The 15775-nt window shown below is 43.5% G+C and overlaps 1 protein-coding gene and 1 pseudogene across 2 annotated transcripts in view; one reads left to right on the top strand and one right to left on the bottom strand.

The window, feature by feature from the left end:
• The window catches only part of GSDME (gasdermin E), a 73277-nt gene that overhangs the window by 18278 nt on the left and 39224 nt on the right, over positions 1-15775 (top strand). For both annotated transcript variants that reach the window (XM_067746530.1, XM_067746531.1), the window contains one exon: positions 4396-4588. In XM_067746530.1, the coding sequence (XP_067602631.1) occupies positions 4396-4588 (193 nt within the window). The remainder of the gene's footprint in view (positions 1-4395; positions 4589-15775) is intronic.
• On the bottom strand, positions 14991-15525 carry LOC137228598 (telomerase RNA component interacting RNase pseudogene; annotated as a pseudogene).

Below are 15775 nucleotides of genomic sequence, written 5' to 3'. Positions count from 1 at the left end.
ATTCGTTTCTATTCAGGTATTCTTCAGATGCAGGGTTTATCAAGTTGATTGTGGGGATTTAATCTGCTGCTCCTGAGTCTGCATGGAGAAATTTCCCCTCCTCTGTTCTCACAGCTCCTGGGGTTCAGTGTTGGTTTTGGCTTCGCCTCTGCGTGTAGGTCACCCTCAGGAGTCTGTTACTCACCCTTACAGAAGGGGATTAAAGCAGCAGCTGATTAGGGCTCTCTTGCTCACTCAGGGCAGGGGAGGGAGGGGTTTGGTAGTCATAATTGGAACGCGAGGTGAGCCTCTGGCGGCAGAGGTCGGCATGACGTTGCAACAGCCTGAGGCGCGCCGTGTGTTCTTCTGGGGAAGTTGTCCCTGGATCATGGAACCCTGGCATTGGCGGGCTGCACAGGCTCCTGGGGGATGTGGATAGTGACCTGCACTTGCACACAGAATTCTTGGTGGCAGCGGCAGCAGCGTTAGCAGTTTATGCCCGTCTCTGGGGTACAAGCTGATAGTCGTGTCTCGTGCCTGTCTCTGGAGCTCTTTCAGGCGGTGCTCTGTCTCCTGTGGGCACGCTGGGAAGGGATCCCCTCTCCTCGTGCATCCCGAAACAAAGGTCTCGCCTCTGGCAGGTCCAGACTTTTTCTTGGATTCCATCCCGGCTAGCTGTGGCACACTAGCCCCCTTCAGGCTGTCTTCACGCAGCCAACCCCAGTCCTCTCCCTGGGGTCTGGCCTCTGAAACCCAAGCCTCAGCTCCGAGCCCCCACCTGCCTTGGTGGTTGAGCAGACAAACCTCTCAGGCTGGTGGGTGCTGGTCAGCACCAGTCCTCTGTGTGGGGATCTCTCCGCTTTGCTCTCTGCACTCCTATTGCTGCGCTGTGCTCTGTGGCTCTGAAAATTACCCCTGCCCAACCCCCATCCCTGCCAGTGAAGGGGCTCCCTAGTGTGTGGAAACCTTTCCTCCTTCACAGCTCCCTCCCACTGGTGCAGGTCCTGTCCCTATTCTTTTGTCTCTGTTTTTCCTTTTTTTTTTTTTTGCCTTACACAGGTACGTGGGGAGTTTCTTGCCTTCTGGGAAATCTGAGGTCTTCTGCCAGCGTTCAGTAGGTGTTCTGTAGGAGTTGTTCTACGTGTAGATGTATTTTTGATGTAATTGTGGGGAGGAAGGTGATCTCCATGTCTCACTCCTCTGCCATCTTGAAGGTCTCCCTTTTTTCTTATTGAGATATCTTTGATTTACAATATTATATTAGTTTCAGGTGTACAATATAGTGATGCAAAATTTTTATAGATAATACTCCATTTATAGTTATTAGAAAATATTGGCTATATTCTCTGTGCTGTGTAATATATTCTTGTAGCTTATTTATTTTATACATAGCAGTTTGTACTTCTTAATCCTCTACCCCCACTTCCCTCTCCCCTTTGGTCACCACTAGTTTGTTCTCTATATCTGTGAGTCTGTTTCTTTTTTATTATTTGCACTAGTTTTATTTTTTTAGATTGTACATGTTAGTGATAACATACAGTGTCTTTCTCTGATTTATTTCACTTGGCATAATACCCTCCAAGTCCATCCATGTTGTTGCAAATGGCAAAATTTCATTCTTTTCTATGGCTGTGTAGTATTCCATTGTGTGTGTGTGTGTGTGTGTGTGTGTGTGTGTGTGTGTATACCACATCTTCCTTATCCATTCTTCTGTTGATGGACACCTAGGTTGCTTCCATATCTTGGCAATTGTAAATAATGCTGCTATGAACATTGGGGTGGCATAGATTCTTAAAGAGAGAATTACTGGACCAGAGGTTGGGAACTTTTCAAAGACTCTTGGTACTTATTCCTACACTGCTTTTTGGAACATGGTGATATATGAAAGCACCCTCAGCTCTTAATTATTGGACTAGATGATGTTTGAGTCTTCTTTCAGCCCTAAAGTTCTCTAATTTTGTGATTGCATCTCCCTTAAAGGGAAAAAGTGATAGAGGAGGTAATTTGAGTTGACAAATAATCTCCTTTCTTCCAGCTCAGCATTCTAGCCAATACTTTCTTCAGCCAGGCTCATTATCAGAGCTGTCAAACAATGGGCAAGTGAATTGATATTAATTTTATGTCATGTTTTTATGTCATGTTTTCCCCCTGGATGTCTCTGGTAGAACTCTTACTGAGTAGTGTAATGACTAAATATAAGGAAAGGCAAGAGAAAAAACAATTCACAGAACAGACCATGGACCCCTGAGTAATTGGAATTTCACCGCTCTGTGCTGTTAGGTGCTTCTTCCGTGGTGTCCTGAGAGCTGTTGTTAGATGGGTCAGGCCGGTTGCAGTCCCTGCAGATTAGGAAGTCCCACATATGCTCATCATCTGAGGCCAGAGCTCATGCCTGGTTCTGTGTCCTGTTGCTGTTAGGGCTGTGATGAGAGGTGCCCACTACTGTGTCTTCTGAGCAGATTCATGATGCCTCACCTTTGTTATTCTTGCCCCTGGCAACCACACTGGAGTGTTATGTTGCCCAGGGTGCGGAGGTTGGAGGGTGGTGACTTGGTTGTCCTACCCATGGCCTGTTGGCTTCCTCACTTTTCCCTTCCACCTGCAGCAGTGGATAACTCGATGCAGACGTGTGCGCAAACGACGTCTGGTTCGGAGGTGTGTCTAGTGTGGCATTTTGCAGTACACAGACAGTCTTGATTGTCCTTACCTGCTGTGGGATCCAGTTTTGGGGTCAGAGTTTTCAGGAGTGGTAATAAGCTTGATTGGGGCCAGAACAGGGATCTAAGGGTAGAATTTCTGTCTGTGTGGTACTTTATACAATCTAGGACTGTCCTGTTTATCAGGAAATGATGTTGCTTTGGCCTAAACCCAGTGGATAGATTGAGCACTTGCTATGTGCCAGGCTCTGTATACATCAACTTCCAGTAGAACCCATCAGGTAGGTATTATTAATTATCTACAAATTACATATGACAAACCTGAGGTTCAGGGTGATGGATGTTACCCAAGGTCTCCCAGCTAGGTGTATTAGACTAGTGATAAAATCTTGAGCTCTTAACAGCTGCTATATGCTGCTTCCGAAAGCATTTCCCAGAGTGTTTGTGTTCTCAAGGTGTGACTAGGAGAAGGCTGTGACTTGGGGGCATTTTCCTAAGCTTCTTATTTTTCATGGAGATGATTCTCTACTTGGTAAATTTCACAGATAATGAATGGTGATTAATTCTCATTAACCCTGGTTGAGGTATAGGTTTTGTTGCCTGGGGTGAAAGAAATACAGGTGTTGGGGGCAGTGGCTGGATGGAAAGAAACGTTTCAGACTCCAGTCGGATTTGAATCCCTTATGAAGTGCCACCAGGAGCCCAGGAGAGCCTTGGGTCAGGAAAATGGAAAGGGCCGAGTATGAAGTTCCTGAGAGCCTCTCAGTGTAACCTTCCTGAATGATGGTGACTGAGACCATTTTTATGGTAGTATTTGGTTCAATTAAAAATGAGAACAGTAGAAATCTGGAGACATGTGAAGGCTAGCAGTTCAAGTCTGAGATCATCAGATATTTATGTTTAGTGTTCAGACAAAAAAGGGCAGATCCTGAAGGCAATCTGCTAGCCATCGCCTGGTATGACCACGTGAGTGGATTGAAGCTGGGACAGCAGCTGGGTGGTGGCATCTTTCTCAGTGTCTGGGAAGCCAGGAAGGAAGAATGGGGAGTCTGGAGCTCGTGTGTTCCAAGATGGTGTTCGAAGCAGGGAGGAAGGGCATGCCCACTGACTTTATCAGGAACACAGAGATAAGGAATTGCTTGATAAGGAATTGCAAGACTGGGTGGAGGTCAGATATAAACAGGTAAATATGGGGAGAACTGTTTCAATGGAGATGGTAATGAAGGCCAGGGCAGTGTTCTCCAAGGCCACCAGTGAGAAGGGAGGATGCCCGAGGACAGGTTCAGGCATCTGACCTGCAAGATACTGAATCAGGCAGGCCACTCCCTGGGCAGAGTGATGGGCTGCTATCTTCTCTGTGCTTTGGTGTCATCCTCATCTAGTCCCTTCATCCTGGAAAAGTACATATTTAACATGTCCTATTTCTTTACCTGGATAGTAGTTAAACAGATGTTTGCTTTAAAATTATTCATGAAACTCTATAGATACTTTTTGTGCACTTGTCTATATGTGTGTATATTGGAATTGAAAGATGAAAAAACAAAAAAGTGCCCAGTAGAGTCCCTGCCCACCAGTGCATGCCACGCTCTTAGCACCCAGGTTCTTTTGCCCACACACACAGCGCGGCCATCGGCTTTCCATTCTGCGTGCAGACCTCATGTTTCCCACGGGTTTCTGCAGGATTGGAAAGCTAGGTGACCTGAGGCACAGAGGTGGCCGTTTTGTCATTAGATTCCTCTGCATGTCTCATTCACTGTAGTGGTCGTGGAGTCGGACTTTGTGAAGTACGAGGGCAAGTTTGAAAACCATGTGAGTGGGACCCTGGAGACGGCACTGGGGAAGGTCAAGCTGAACATTGGTGGCAAAGGCCTCGTGGAGAGTCAGTCCTCGTTTGGAACCCTGAGGAAGCAGGAGGTGGACTTGCAGCAGCTCATTGGAGTTGCCCAGGAGAGGTAATGGGAATTCTGCTTGGCATTTTGGACTTTGACATGTCTCTCATTGAAAGGTCGTTCTGTGGGACGTTGGCTAGAAGGGTGACATTGGGATCTTGGCCAATCAGCAAACGTTACTGAATGCCCATGTGCTGAAACTTGATGAGCAGTGCATCCTTTAGTCTGGACGTTGACTGTTCTTAGCCTGAGAGGGGAGACTTGGGAAGCATTTTAAAAGGATGTTACTTCAGACAAATGTGTACTTTGAAGAAATCATACGATTTATAAAATACCAACCGTGAGAACGCTCTGTCCTACGTTTCTGAATATTAATATCAGAAGTGGAAAAATCCCCCTTCTGCCCTGGCTCTTTATGATTTTCTGATGAGGAAAAGGAGAAAGCAGGTGTGGGGGACTTCAGGGGAAGAGCTGGTTTTTAACTCTGAAGTCTTAAAACCCCACGTTTATTCATTGTTTAGATGTCAGTAAATACATTTTACCCCAGTAAAATGATAATACCTCATTATTTTTACCTTATGTTTATTCAACATTCCATAAGTAATTTTGCTGAGTGCCTACGATGTACCACATACTGTTCTACGTGCTGGGGATGCTGCAGTGAACAGAATGCCAACATTTCTGCCCTATATTCTAGCGGGGGAGAGACACAAAACATGCAACTAAGTGAAATATATAGTAGGTTGATGGTGCTCTCTGGAATGGAGAAAAATGTAGCAGAGATGGGGGATAGAACATGCCAGGAATGGGGGCTGATTTGAAAAGGTGGCCAGAGAAAGCATCCTGGAGAAGATGGCATCAGAGCAAAGACCTGAAGCTGGGGATGGGAGCGAGCATAGGAGTGTCCTGGGCAAGAAGGCTGTAGGCAGAGGTGGTGTGATTGGGGCTGAGTAAATAGGGCAAGGGCAGGTGAGGTCAGAGGGCGTAAAGGAACAGTAGCAGGTCCCGTAGGACCTTGCAGGCCACTGGAAAGACTAACTCGTCCTCGGAGTGAGGTGGGAAGCCACTGGAAGATTTTGAGAAGGGAAGTGACAGGATCTGACTTACGTGTTAGAAGGATCCTTCTGGCCGCTGGGCTGAGGAGAGACTGGATGGGTGGGAGCTGGGCATCCAATTGAGAAGTTATTGTAGTAATCCTGACAAGAGATGATATTTCCTCTTGTACAGCAACATAGGTGCATTTTCATGTGTAATTGTATCACCCTTTTTCTTTTAAAATGGAAAATGTCAACCCAAATAAATTAAGAGAAAACTCACTTGTGTTAAGTATAGGTAGCTTATCTCCTCTTTTCCAATGTTCTTAGGATTATATGAAATATAAAATAGGTTTGCTCATTGAATGAAATAATCTTTAAAAATTAATGAGTAAAAAATACCATAAAACTCATGTATCAAGCATTTGGTGGGTGGGTTTTGGACAGATATCGAGCATGCTTGGGCAACTGAAGTCTTCAAAACCCATTCACCTCTCCGCTAAGCTGATGCTTAATGGAGTTGAAAGACCATGGTGGCTATTTGACTGTTGCCTCCTGGCACTTTCTAGAACTCCAGGACTCTACTGAGTTAGGACTCAGGCAGGAATTCCCTTTCTCGGTCAGAGACTTTTAAGCTCTCTGTGGTGACACCAGGTGGACGGGACAGCCACCTCTTTCTCTGATAGTCATGACCTTAATTATCTTTTCTCTACCGCTCTTCTTTGCTAGAGAGGCATTTTCCTTCTCTACTACAACACTGGAAAGATATTTGTTGTTTGTCTGAAAATGAAATTTAACTGGAAGTCTTATATTTTTATTTGCTAAGTCTCGCAAATAAGGGGGAAGAGGGGCAGGAGGGCTGGCTGTTCCCTCAGTCTTTAGACAGCCCTCTAGAGCGTAATCGTATTCTGCAGTCTTGTTATTTCTATTTGAAAAACCACAGTTTGGCAATGCTCCATAATCACGTTTCCCGTTATAGGTTTCTCAAACGCTCTTCGTGATTCAGGTGTAGAAGATAGTGCCAACAGGAAGCATATGGGGAGGAGTCAGTGACTAGAGATGGGAAAAAGTAGTCTCAGAGAAAGATGCTAGGGCCAGCAGTTATAAGGGGGAGAGAGGGAGGGGAAGGAGATATGCATGTGCTGAGTACCTCCAGTGTGCCAAGCACTTTATAGACGTCATCTCATTTACTCTGCACAGCCGTCTCTTTTTAGGTTTGAGGATTTAAGGCTCGGGGAAGGAAGTGACTTGTTCTCAGTCTCGGAACTCAATTTGGGTGCTGCATCTGGGATTCATCCCAGGATTTTCTGGCTCCAAAACTCCTGTTCTTTCCTCTACATGATTCTTGAAGTGACTGTGAAGCAAAGGAATTGGCTGAGATAAAAATAGTTAAAATTATAGCAGGAGATATAAAGGCAGAGGCATGAATCTGGGTCCCCAGTGAGGGTACCTAGGGGGTGTACAGTGTTCCAGGCACTGTCCTGAACAAGCACATGTGAATAGCTGGTCTGCCCACCTGGAGGTGCCCACACGAGGGCATGAGATCACTTGGGGAGAGTTTGGACATTCTGTTCTTTCTACAGGTGATTGGGAAAGGATGGCCTGGATAGGGGAAGAGGGGTAGGGGCAACACCAGGAACATGGTAAAGAACAAATTTAAAGTCTAGAAATGGAAGAGGTATCTTATCACAGAGTCACTGCTTCCTTGTTTTGTTACTAAGAGGTAAGGTTGAGCAACAGGGGAGAGAAGAGGAGGAAGACTTGACCATAGGATGGAGATCATGTAAAGCTAACATTCTTGTTACTTCACCCTGGAATGATAAATTCTAATCTACATGGTCTACCTGTTTTTGGACTCCCACAACATCATCAGATTGATAAGGCTGGCTGTTTGACACGTGTGTAGCCTTGGGGGTGGTGATTGGTAATGCTTAAGTACTGTCTTTCTCGAGGGCTTATCTGCCATCATTTTTATTTCAGGTCATTTAGATAAGTTGTCATCTGTATACAAGTTATTTTAGCCCTTGGAATTCAAAGTATTTGTTTTATTGTCAGTGAGACGTATGCACATCTCAAAAACAAACTTCATATGTCCTTGAAAAAACAGGTGCGTTCATATACAACAGTTATGTAGCATTGTTGAGCATGAAGGCAATCCATGGGACCACAGGACTTAACTTTCCAGATACCTGGACGTGACCCCTTTGAATGAGAGCTCTATGTTTATCTTAAAACATTCTTGATGGAAAACAGGCTAAGACCTTTCCATAATGACTCAGGTTCATGTTTTATTCCTTAGATCCAGTATTATTCTGAGACAAACTCTTTAGTTTTTCCACCTTGTCTTCCACTGTCAGCTGCCATTTGTCAATGCTTTATAACCGCCATACCCTCCCCATCTCTGCCACTGATTATTGCTCCTAACCTCCTAGTGTTTGAGGAAGTTTACTCATGGAAAATAACTTCTGCAGACATGGTAGGTCACTTCTGTCCCTGCCAGGTTTAGGTGGACTAGTTGGACTAGAGGATCTTTGAGGGTTTTCTCTGGGCTAAATGTAGAAGTGAGTGGACTCCGAGTGCGCACATCAGTTCCTCCCCCTTGAGTTCAGGGCCTTGGTTTCAGCTGATTTCCAGAGACGGTGCCATTTTGTGCTTTCCTGACTGTTCAGGGGTTAAGGGGGGGGGCGTTGTGGTACAGGCAGATCCCACTTTCATTCTTTGGTTCATTGTAAGGCAAATTGTGGTAAAGAAAAGATTCCATTTTTCTATGAATACATGATAATTAGAAGTTCGGTTCTTCATTAAGAATTCTAACTTAAAAATTATATGAAACTAATATATCATGCAAGCAATGGTATGGCAATGTTGAACCTTCATAATTATTTAAAGTATTTTAAAATTACCCCCGCAAAGTCTTACTATATCTAAATATTTACAAATTGTACAAGTTTTACACACAAGAAAAAATGTTAAATGCTCCTGTTGGTTATGGCCCACATTTGACCTCTAATGTTACCACAGTAGCTCTCCTGAGTGAAGTTTCAGTGTGCCGTCAACTCTTTATTTAGGAGTATTTTGAGGGGAGGGATTTGGGGACCTGTCTCTTTCTTGGGAAAAAAAAAACCATGCAGCAAAGTTGGAACTGGTCTTTTCTACTTGATATCTTTCCCTGTGGCCAGCAGATGTTTTGTCTTTTTTTTAAATGTATTTATTTTATTTATTTATTTTTGGCTGCGTTGGGTGATTGTTGCTGCACGTGGGCTTTCTCCAGTTGCGGCGAGCGGGGGCTACTGTTTGTTGCGGTGCACGGGCTTCTCATTGTGGTGTCTTCTCTTGTTGCAGAGCACAGACTCTAGGTGCACGGGCTTCAGTAGTTGTGGCCGGTGGGCTCAGTAGTTGGGGCTCGCAGGCTCTAGAGTGCAGGCTCGGTAGTTGTGGCGCACGGGCTTAGTTGCTCCATGGCATGTGGGATCTTCCCAGACCAGGGCTCAAACCCGTGTCCCCTGCATTGGCAGGCGGACTCTTAACCACTGCGCCACCAGGGAAGTCCCCAGCAGATAGTTTGAAATGATTCTGTTTACCTTTGCGCTCAATTCAGTGCTGGCACCGTCTTTTAAAAAATTTTTATTTTGTATTGGAGTATAGTGGATTTACAATGTTGTGTTAGTTTCAGGTGTACAACAAAATGATTCACTTATATATATACAAAAATCTATTCTTTTTCAAATTCTTTTCCATTTAGATTATTACAGAATATTGAGTAGAGTTCCCTTTGCTATACAGTGGTCCTTGTTGATTATCTATTTTAAATACAGTGGTATGTATATGTCAATCCTGAACTCCCAGTTTATCCCCCGCCCCCTTCCTCTTTGGTAACCATAAGTTTGTTTTCTAAGTCTGTGAGTCTGTTTCTGTTTTGTAAATAAGTTCATTTGTATCATTATTTCTGGCTTCCGTGTATAAGCAATATCATATACTTGTCTTTCTCTGACTTACTTTACTTAGTATGATAATCTCTAGTTGCATCCATGTTGCTGTAAATGGCATTATTTTGTTCTTTTTTATGGCTGAGTAATATTCCATTATGTGTATATGTGTGTGTATGTATATGTGTGTGTGTATATATATATATATGTATATATATATATATATCACATCTTCTTTATCCATTCCTCTGTTGATGGACATTTAGGTTGCTTCCATGTCTTGGCTATCGCCAGTAGTGCTGCAATGAACATTGGGGTGCATATATCTTTTCGAATTATGGCTTTCTCTGGATATGTGCCCAGGAATGGATTGCTGGATCGTATAGTAGCTCTACTTTTAGTTTTTAAGGAACCTCCATACTGTTCTCCACAGTGGTTTTACCAATTTACCTTCCCACCAATAGTGTAGGAGCGTTCTCTTTTAATCTTTTTTTTTTTTTTTTTTTTTGCGGTACGCGGGCCTCTCACCGTTGTGATCTCTCCCGTTGCGGACCACAGGCTCCAGACGCGCAGGCTCAGTGGCCATGGCTCACGGGCCCAGCCACTCCGTGGCATGTGGGATCCTCCTGGACTGGGGCACAAACCCGCATCCCCTGCATCAGCAGGCGGACTCTCAACCACTGCGCCACCAGGGAAGCCCGGAGGGTTCTCTTTTCTCCACACCCCCTCCAGCATTTATTTTTTGTAGTCTTTTTGATGATGGCTATTCAGACTGTTGTGAGGTGGTACCTCTTTGTAGTTTTAATTTGAATTTCTTTAATAATTAGTGACGTTGAGCATCTTTTCATGTGCCTCTTCGCCATCTGTATGTCTTCTTTGGAGAAAGGTCTATTTAGGTCTTCTCCCCATTTTTTTATTGTGTTGTTTTTTTAATGTTGAACTGCATGAGCTGTTTGTATATTTTGGAGATTAATCCCGTGTCGGTCGCTTCATTTGCAAATATTTTCTCCCATTCTGAGGGTTGTATTTTCATTTTGTTTATAGATTCCTTTGCTGTGCAAAAGCTTTTGAGTTTAATTAGGTCCCATTTGTTTATTTTTGTGTTTATTTCCATTGCTGTAGGAGACGGATCAAAAAAGATATTGATGTGATTTATGTCAAAGAGTGTTCTGCCTATGTTTCCCTCTAAGAGTTTTATAGCATTCAGCCTTACATTTAGGTCTTAAATCTATTTTGAGTTTATTTTTAAATTTTATTTATTTATTTATTTCTGTGGTATGCGGGCATCTCACTGTTTGGGCTCTCCTGTTGCGGAGCACAGGCTCCGGACGTGCAGGCTTGGCGGCCATGGCTCACGGGCCCAGCTGCTCCGCGGCATGTGGGATATTCCCGGACCAGGGCACAAACCCGTGTCCCCTGCATCGACAGGTGGACTCTCAACCACTGTGCCACCAGGGAAGCCCTTGAGTTTATTTTTGTGTATGGTGTTAAGGAGTGTTCTAATTGCATTCTTTTACATGTAGTTGTCCAGTTTTCTCAGCATCACTTATTGCAGAGACTGTCTTTTTTTCCATTGTATGTTCTTGCCTCCTTTATCATGGATTAGTTGACCATAGGTGCATGGGTTTATCTCTGGACTTTCTATCCTGTTCCATTGATATATATTTCTGTTTTTGTGCCAGTACCATACTGTTTTGATGACTGTATCGTTATACTACAGTCTGAAGTCAGGGAGCCTGATTCCTCCAGCTCTGTTTTTCTTTCTCAAGATTGCTTTGGCTATTCGGGGTCTTTTGTGTCTCCATACAAATTTTAAAACTTTTTGTTCTAGTTCTGTGAAAAATGCCATTGGTAATTTGATGGGGCTTGCATTGAATCTGTAGATTGCCTTGGGTGGTATAGTCATTTTGACAGTATTGATTCTTCCAGTCCAAGAACATGGTATATCTTTTCAAATGTGTCATCTTTGATTTCTTTTATTGGTGTCTTATAGTTTTCTGAGCACAGGTCTTTTGCCTCCTTAGGTAAATTTATTCCTAGGTATTTTATTCTTTTTGATGTGATGGTCAGTGAGATTGTTTCCTTAATTTCTTTTTCTGATCTTTCAGTATTAGTGATACAAGTACAACAGATTTCTGTGCATTAATTTTGTATCCTGCAACTTTACTGAATTCATTGATGAGCTCTACTAGTTTTCTGGTAGCATCTTTAGGATTTTCTGTGTATAGCATCACGTCATCTGCAAACGGTGACAGTTTTACTTCTTCCTTTCCAGTTTGGATTCCTTTTATTTATTTTTCTTCTCTGATTCCTGTGACTAGGACTTCCAAAACTTTGTTGAATAGAAGTGGTGAGAGTGGACATCCTTGTCTTGTTCCTGATCTTAGAGAAAGCTTTCAGCTCTTCACCATTGAGAGTGATCTTTGCTGTGGGTTTGTCATATATGGCCTTTATTATGTCAAGCTATGTTCCCTCTATACCCACTTTCTGGAGGTTTTTATTGTAAATCGGTGTTGAATTTTGTCAAAAGCTTTTTCTGTATCCATTGAGATGATCATGTGGTTTTTATTCTTTAATTTGTTAATATGGTGTATCACATTGATTCATTTGCATATATTGAAGAATCCTTGCATCCCTGGGATAAATCCCACTTGATCATGGTGTATGATCCTTTTAATGTATTGTTGGATTTGGCTTGCTAGTATTTTGAGAATTTTTTAGTCTGTGCTCATTAGTGATATTGTTCTGTAATTATCTTTTTGTGTGGTAGCTTTTGTTTTGGTATCAGGGTGATGCTGGCCTCATAGAATGAGCCTGGGCATGTTCTTTCCTCTACAATTTTTTGGAAGAGTTTCAGAAAGATAGGTGTTAACTCTTCTCTAAATGTTTGATAGAATTCACCTGTGAAGCCATCTGGTCCTGGACTTTTGTTTGTTGGAAGTTTTTAAATCACAGTTTCAGTTTCAGTACTTGTAATTTATCTGTTCATATTTTGTATTTCTTCCTATTTCAGTCTTGGAAGGTTTTGCTTTTCTAAGAATTTTCCATTTCTTCTCGGTTGTCCGTTTTATTGGCGTATAGTTGCTTGTAGTAGTCTCTTATGATCCTTTGTATTTCTGTGGTGCATGCTGTGATGATAAAGGAGAACCTTTATCATTTCTTTTTTTTTTTGTTTTGGCTGCTTTGGGTCTTTGTTGCTGCCCACTGGCTTTCTCTAGTTGTGGCAAGCGGGGGCTACTCTTCGTTGTGGTGTGTGGGTTTCTCACTGTGGTGGCTTCTCTTGTTGCATAACATGGGCTCTAGGAACACGGGCTTCAGTAGTTGCAGCATGCGGGCCCTGGAGCATGCAGGCATCAGTTGTTGCAGTGTGTGGGCTCAGTAGTTGTGGCTCACAGGCTCTAGGGTGCATGGGCTTCAGTAGTTGTGGCACACGGGCTCAATAGTTGTGGCTTATGGGCTCTAGAGCACAGGCTCAGTAGTTGTGATGCATGGGCTTGGTTGCTCCGCGGCATGTGGGATCTTCCTGGATCAGGGATCGAACCCTTGTTCCCTGCATTGGCAGGTGGATTCTTAACCATGGTGCCACCAGGGAAGTCCCTCCTTTTTCATTTCTAATTTTATTGAATTGAGCCCTCTCTTTTTTTTTTTCTTGATGAGTCTGGCTAAAGGTTTATCAATTTTATTTATCTTTTCAAAGAACCGGCTTTTAGTTTCATTGATCTTTTGTATTGTTTTCTTTGTCTCTATTTCATTTATTTATGCTTTGATCTTTCTGATTTCTTTCCTTCTACTAACTTTGGGTTTTGTTTGTTCTTCTTTGTGTAGTTGCTTTAGGTGTAAGTTTAGGTTGTTTATTTTTTATTTTTCTTGTTTCCTGAGGTAAGATTGTACTGCTATGAACTTCCCTCTTAGGACTACTTATGCTGCATCCCATCCGTTTTGGATCGTTGTGCTTTCGTTGTCATTTGTCTCTAGGTATTTTTTGATTTCCTCCTTGATTTCTTCAGTGATACATTGGTTGTTCAGTAACATTGTTTAGCCTCCATGTGTTTGTATTTTTCACAGTTTTTTTCCTGTAATTGATATCTAGTCTCATAGTGTTATGGTCAGAAAAGAGCTTGATCTCATTTCAGTTATCTTAAATTTACCGAAGCTTGATTTGTGGCCCAAGATGTGATCTGTCCTGGAGAATGTTCCATGTGTACTTGAGAAGAAAGTGTATACTGCTGATTTTGGATGGAATGCTCTATAAATATCAATTAAGTCCATCTGGTGTAATGTGTCATTTAAAGCCTGTTTCCTGATTGATCTTCTGTCTGGATGATCTGTCCATTGGTGTAAGTGTTAAAGTCCCTCACTTTAACACCTGTTGATTTCCCCTTTTATGGCTGTTAGCATTTGGCTTATGTATTGAGGTGCTCCTATGTTGGGTTCATATATATTTACAATTGTTATATCTTCTTCTTGGGTTGATCCCTTGATCATTATGTAGTGTCCTTCTTTGTGTCTTGTAATAGTCTTTATTTTAAAGTCTGTTTTGTCTGATATGAGAATTGCTGCTCCAGCTTTCTTTTGTTTTCCATCTGCATGGAATATCTTTTTCCATCCCCTCACTTTCAGTCTGTATGTGTCCCTAGGTCTGAAGTGGGTCTCTTGTAGACAGCATATATCTGGGTCTTGTTTTTGTATCCATTCAGCAAGCCTGTGTCTTTTGGTTGGAGCATTTAATCCATTCACGTTTAAGGTAATTATCGATATGTATGTTCCTATGACCATTTTGTTAATTGTTTTGGGTTTGTTATTGTAGGTCTTTTCCTTCTCTTGTGTTTCCTGCCCAGAGAAGTTCCTCTAGCATTTGTTGTAAAGCTGGTTTGGTGGTGCTGAATTCTCTTAGCTTTTGCTTGTCTGTAAAGCTTTTGATTTCTCCATCAAATCTGAATGAGAGCTTTGCTGGGTAGAGTCTTCTTGGTTGTAGTTTCTTCCCTTTCATCACTTTGAATATATCGTACCACTCCCTTCTTGCCTGCAGAGTTTGTGCTGAAAAGTCAGCTGATAACCTTATGGGAATTCCCTTGTATGTTATTTGTTGCTTTTGCCTTGTTTCTTTTAATATTTTCTCTTTGTCTTTAATTTTTGTCAGTTTGATTACTATGTATCTCTCTCTCTTTTTTTTTTTTTTTACCAGCACTAAGTCAAGTTCTTTACTTCCCAGAAGTTATGGCTAAAGGGAGGGGAGGGTGAGAAGAGGAAGAGAGAAAGAATCAGAAAGAGGGAGGAGATGGGAAGAGAGGGGACAGTAGACCACTGTTCTGTGAAGTCTCAGGAGGCAAGTGCTCAAGGTAAAAAAGAGTCCTGGAAAGTCATCCACAGCTGTGGGAAGCATCTCGGTTTCTTTCCGTATATAAGTCCTTGGGGGAAAAAGGCTGCTGTGCTGCTGCTGCTGCATTAAATAGTTATGTACATTGCAGAGAGTCCCAGGCCTTGGCCAGGCAGGGAGGGGGGGGGTCATTTCATCAGGGGCCGAGTTTCATCATCATCTCTGCACTGGTGGGGCTTTGTAATTTTTCACCTCTGCCATGTACTTGGCCCACGCATCACCTTTACTTGTTAGTACCTCATTCTCCGTCGTCTTCTTGGCTGCTGTTCCTGTCTTCAGGGCTAGTTTGTTCCCGCCTGTGCGCTTGCCCACGAAGCTGAGTGTGGGGCCTGGGCTGCCCTTCCTCTTCAGATCCCCAGGACCTGTGGTGGCGGCGGTGGCTGGCTGGTCGGGTCGCTGTGGGCCTGGGGGCGGTTCCTCCCGCCACTGCTGCTGCTCCTCTTCAGTCTTTCACTTGAACAGCTCCAGGAAGCTGCTGCTGTTGGTGAACGAGTTCGCACCGTCGGACACTGGGCTCAGACCTCTGCCCGACACTTCATCATTCCCACTCTTGGGTGACATCCTGGGCCCTGACTCAGCCCATCGGCTCTTGCTGCCACTGCCGCCTGTGGGGCCTGGTGCCTCCTGGCCCGGAGGCTCCACCCATCTCCCTCGGGCAGCCATTTTGTCGCCAGGTGCCGTGCAAAGGACTCTGGGGAGGCCACTCCGGCCCTGCGCTTGGAGCCCGACTTGCCTCGTCCTGGGCAATGCGTCTGATTACTATGTGTCTCGGCGTTTTCATTCCTGGGTTTGTATTGCCTGGGATCTTGCGCTTCCTGGACTTGGACTGTTTTCTTTCCCATGTTATGGAAGTTTTCAGCCATTATCTCTTCAAATATTTTCTTAGGCCCTTTCTCTCTCTCTTCCTCTGAGA

Source organism: Pseudorca crassidens, chromosome 8 (genome assembly GCF_039906515.1).
Source record: "Pseudorca crassidens isolate mPseCra1 chromosome 8, mPseCra1.hap1, whole genome shotgun sequence".
Lineage (NCBI taxonomy): Eukaryota > Metazoa > Chordata > Mammalia > Artiodactyla > Delphinidae > Pseudorca > Pseudorca crassidens.
This window is presented reverse-complemented; position numbering and strand designations above follow the sequence as displayed.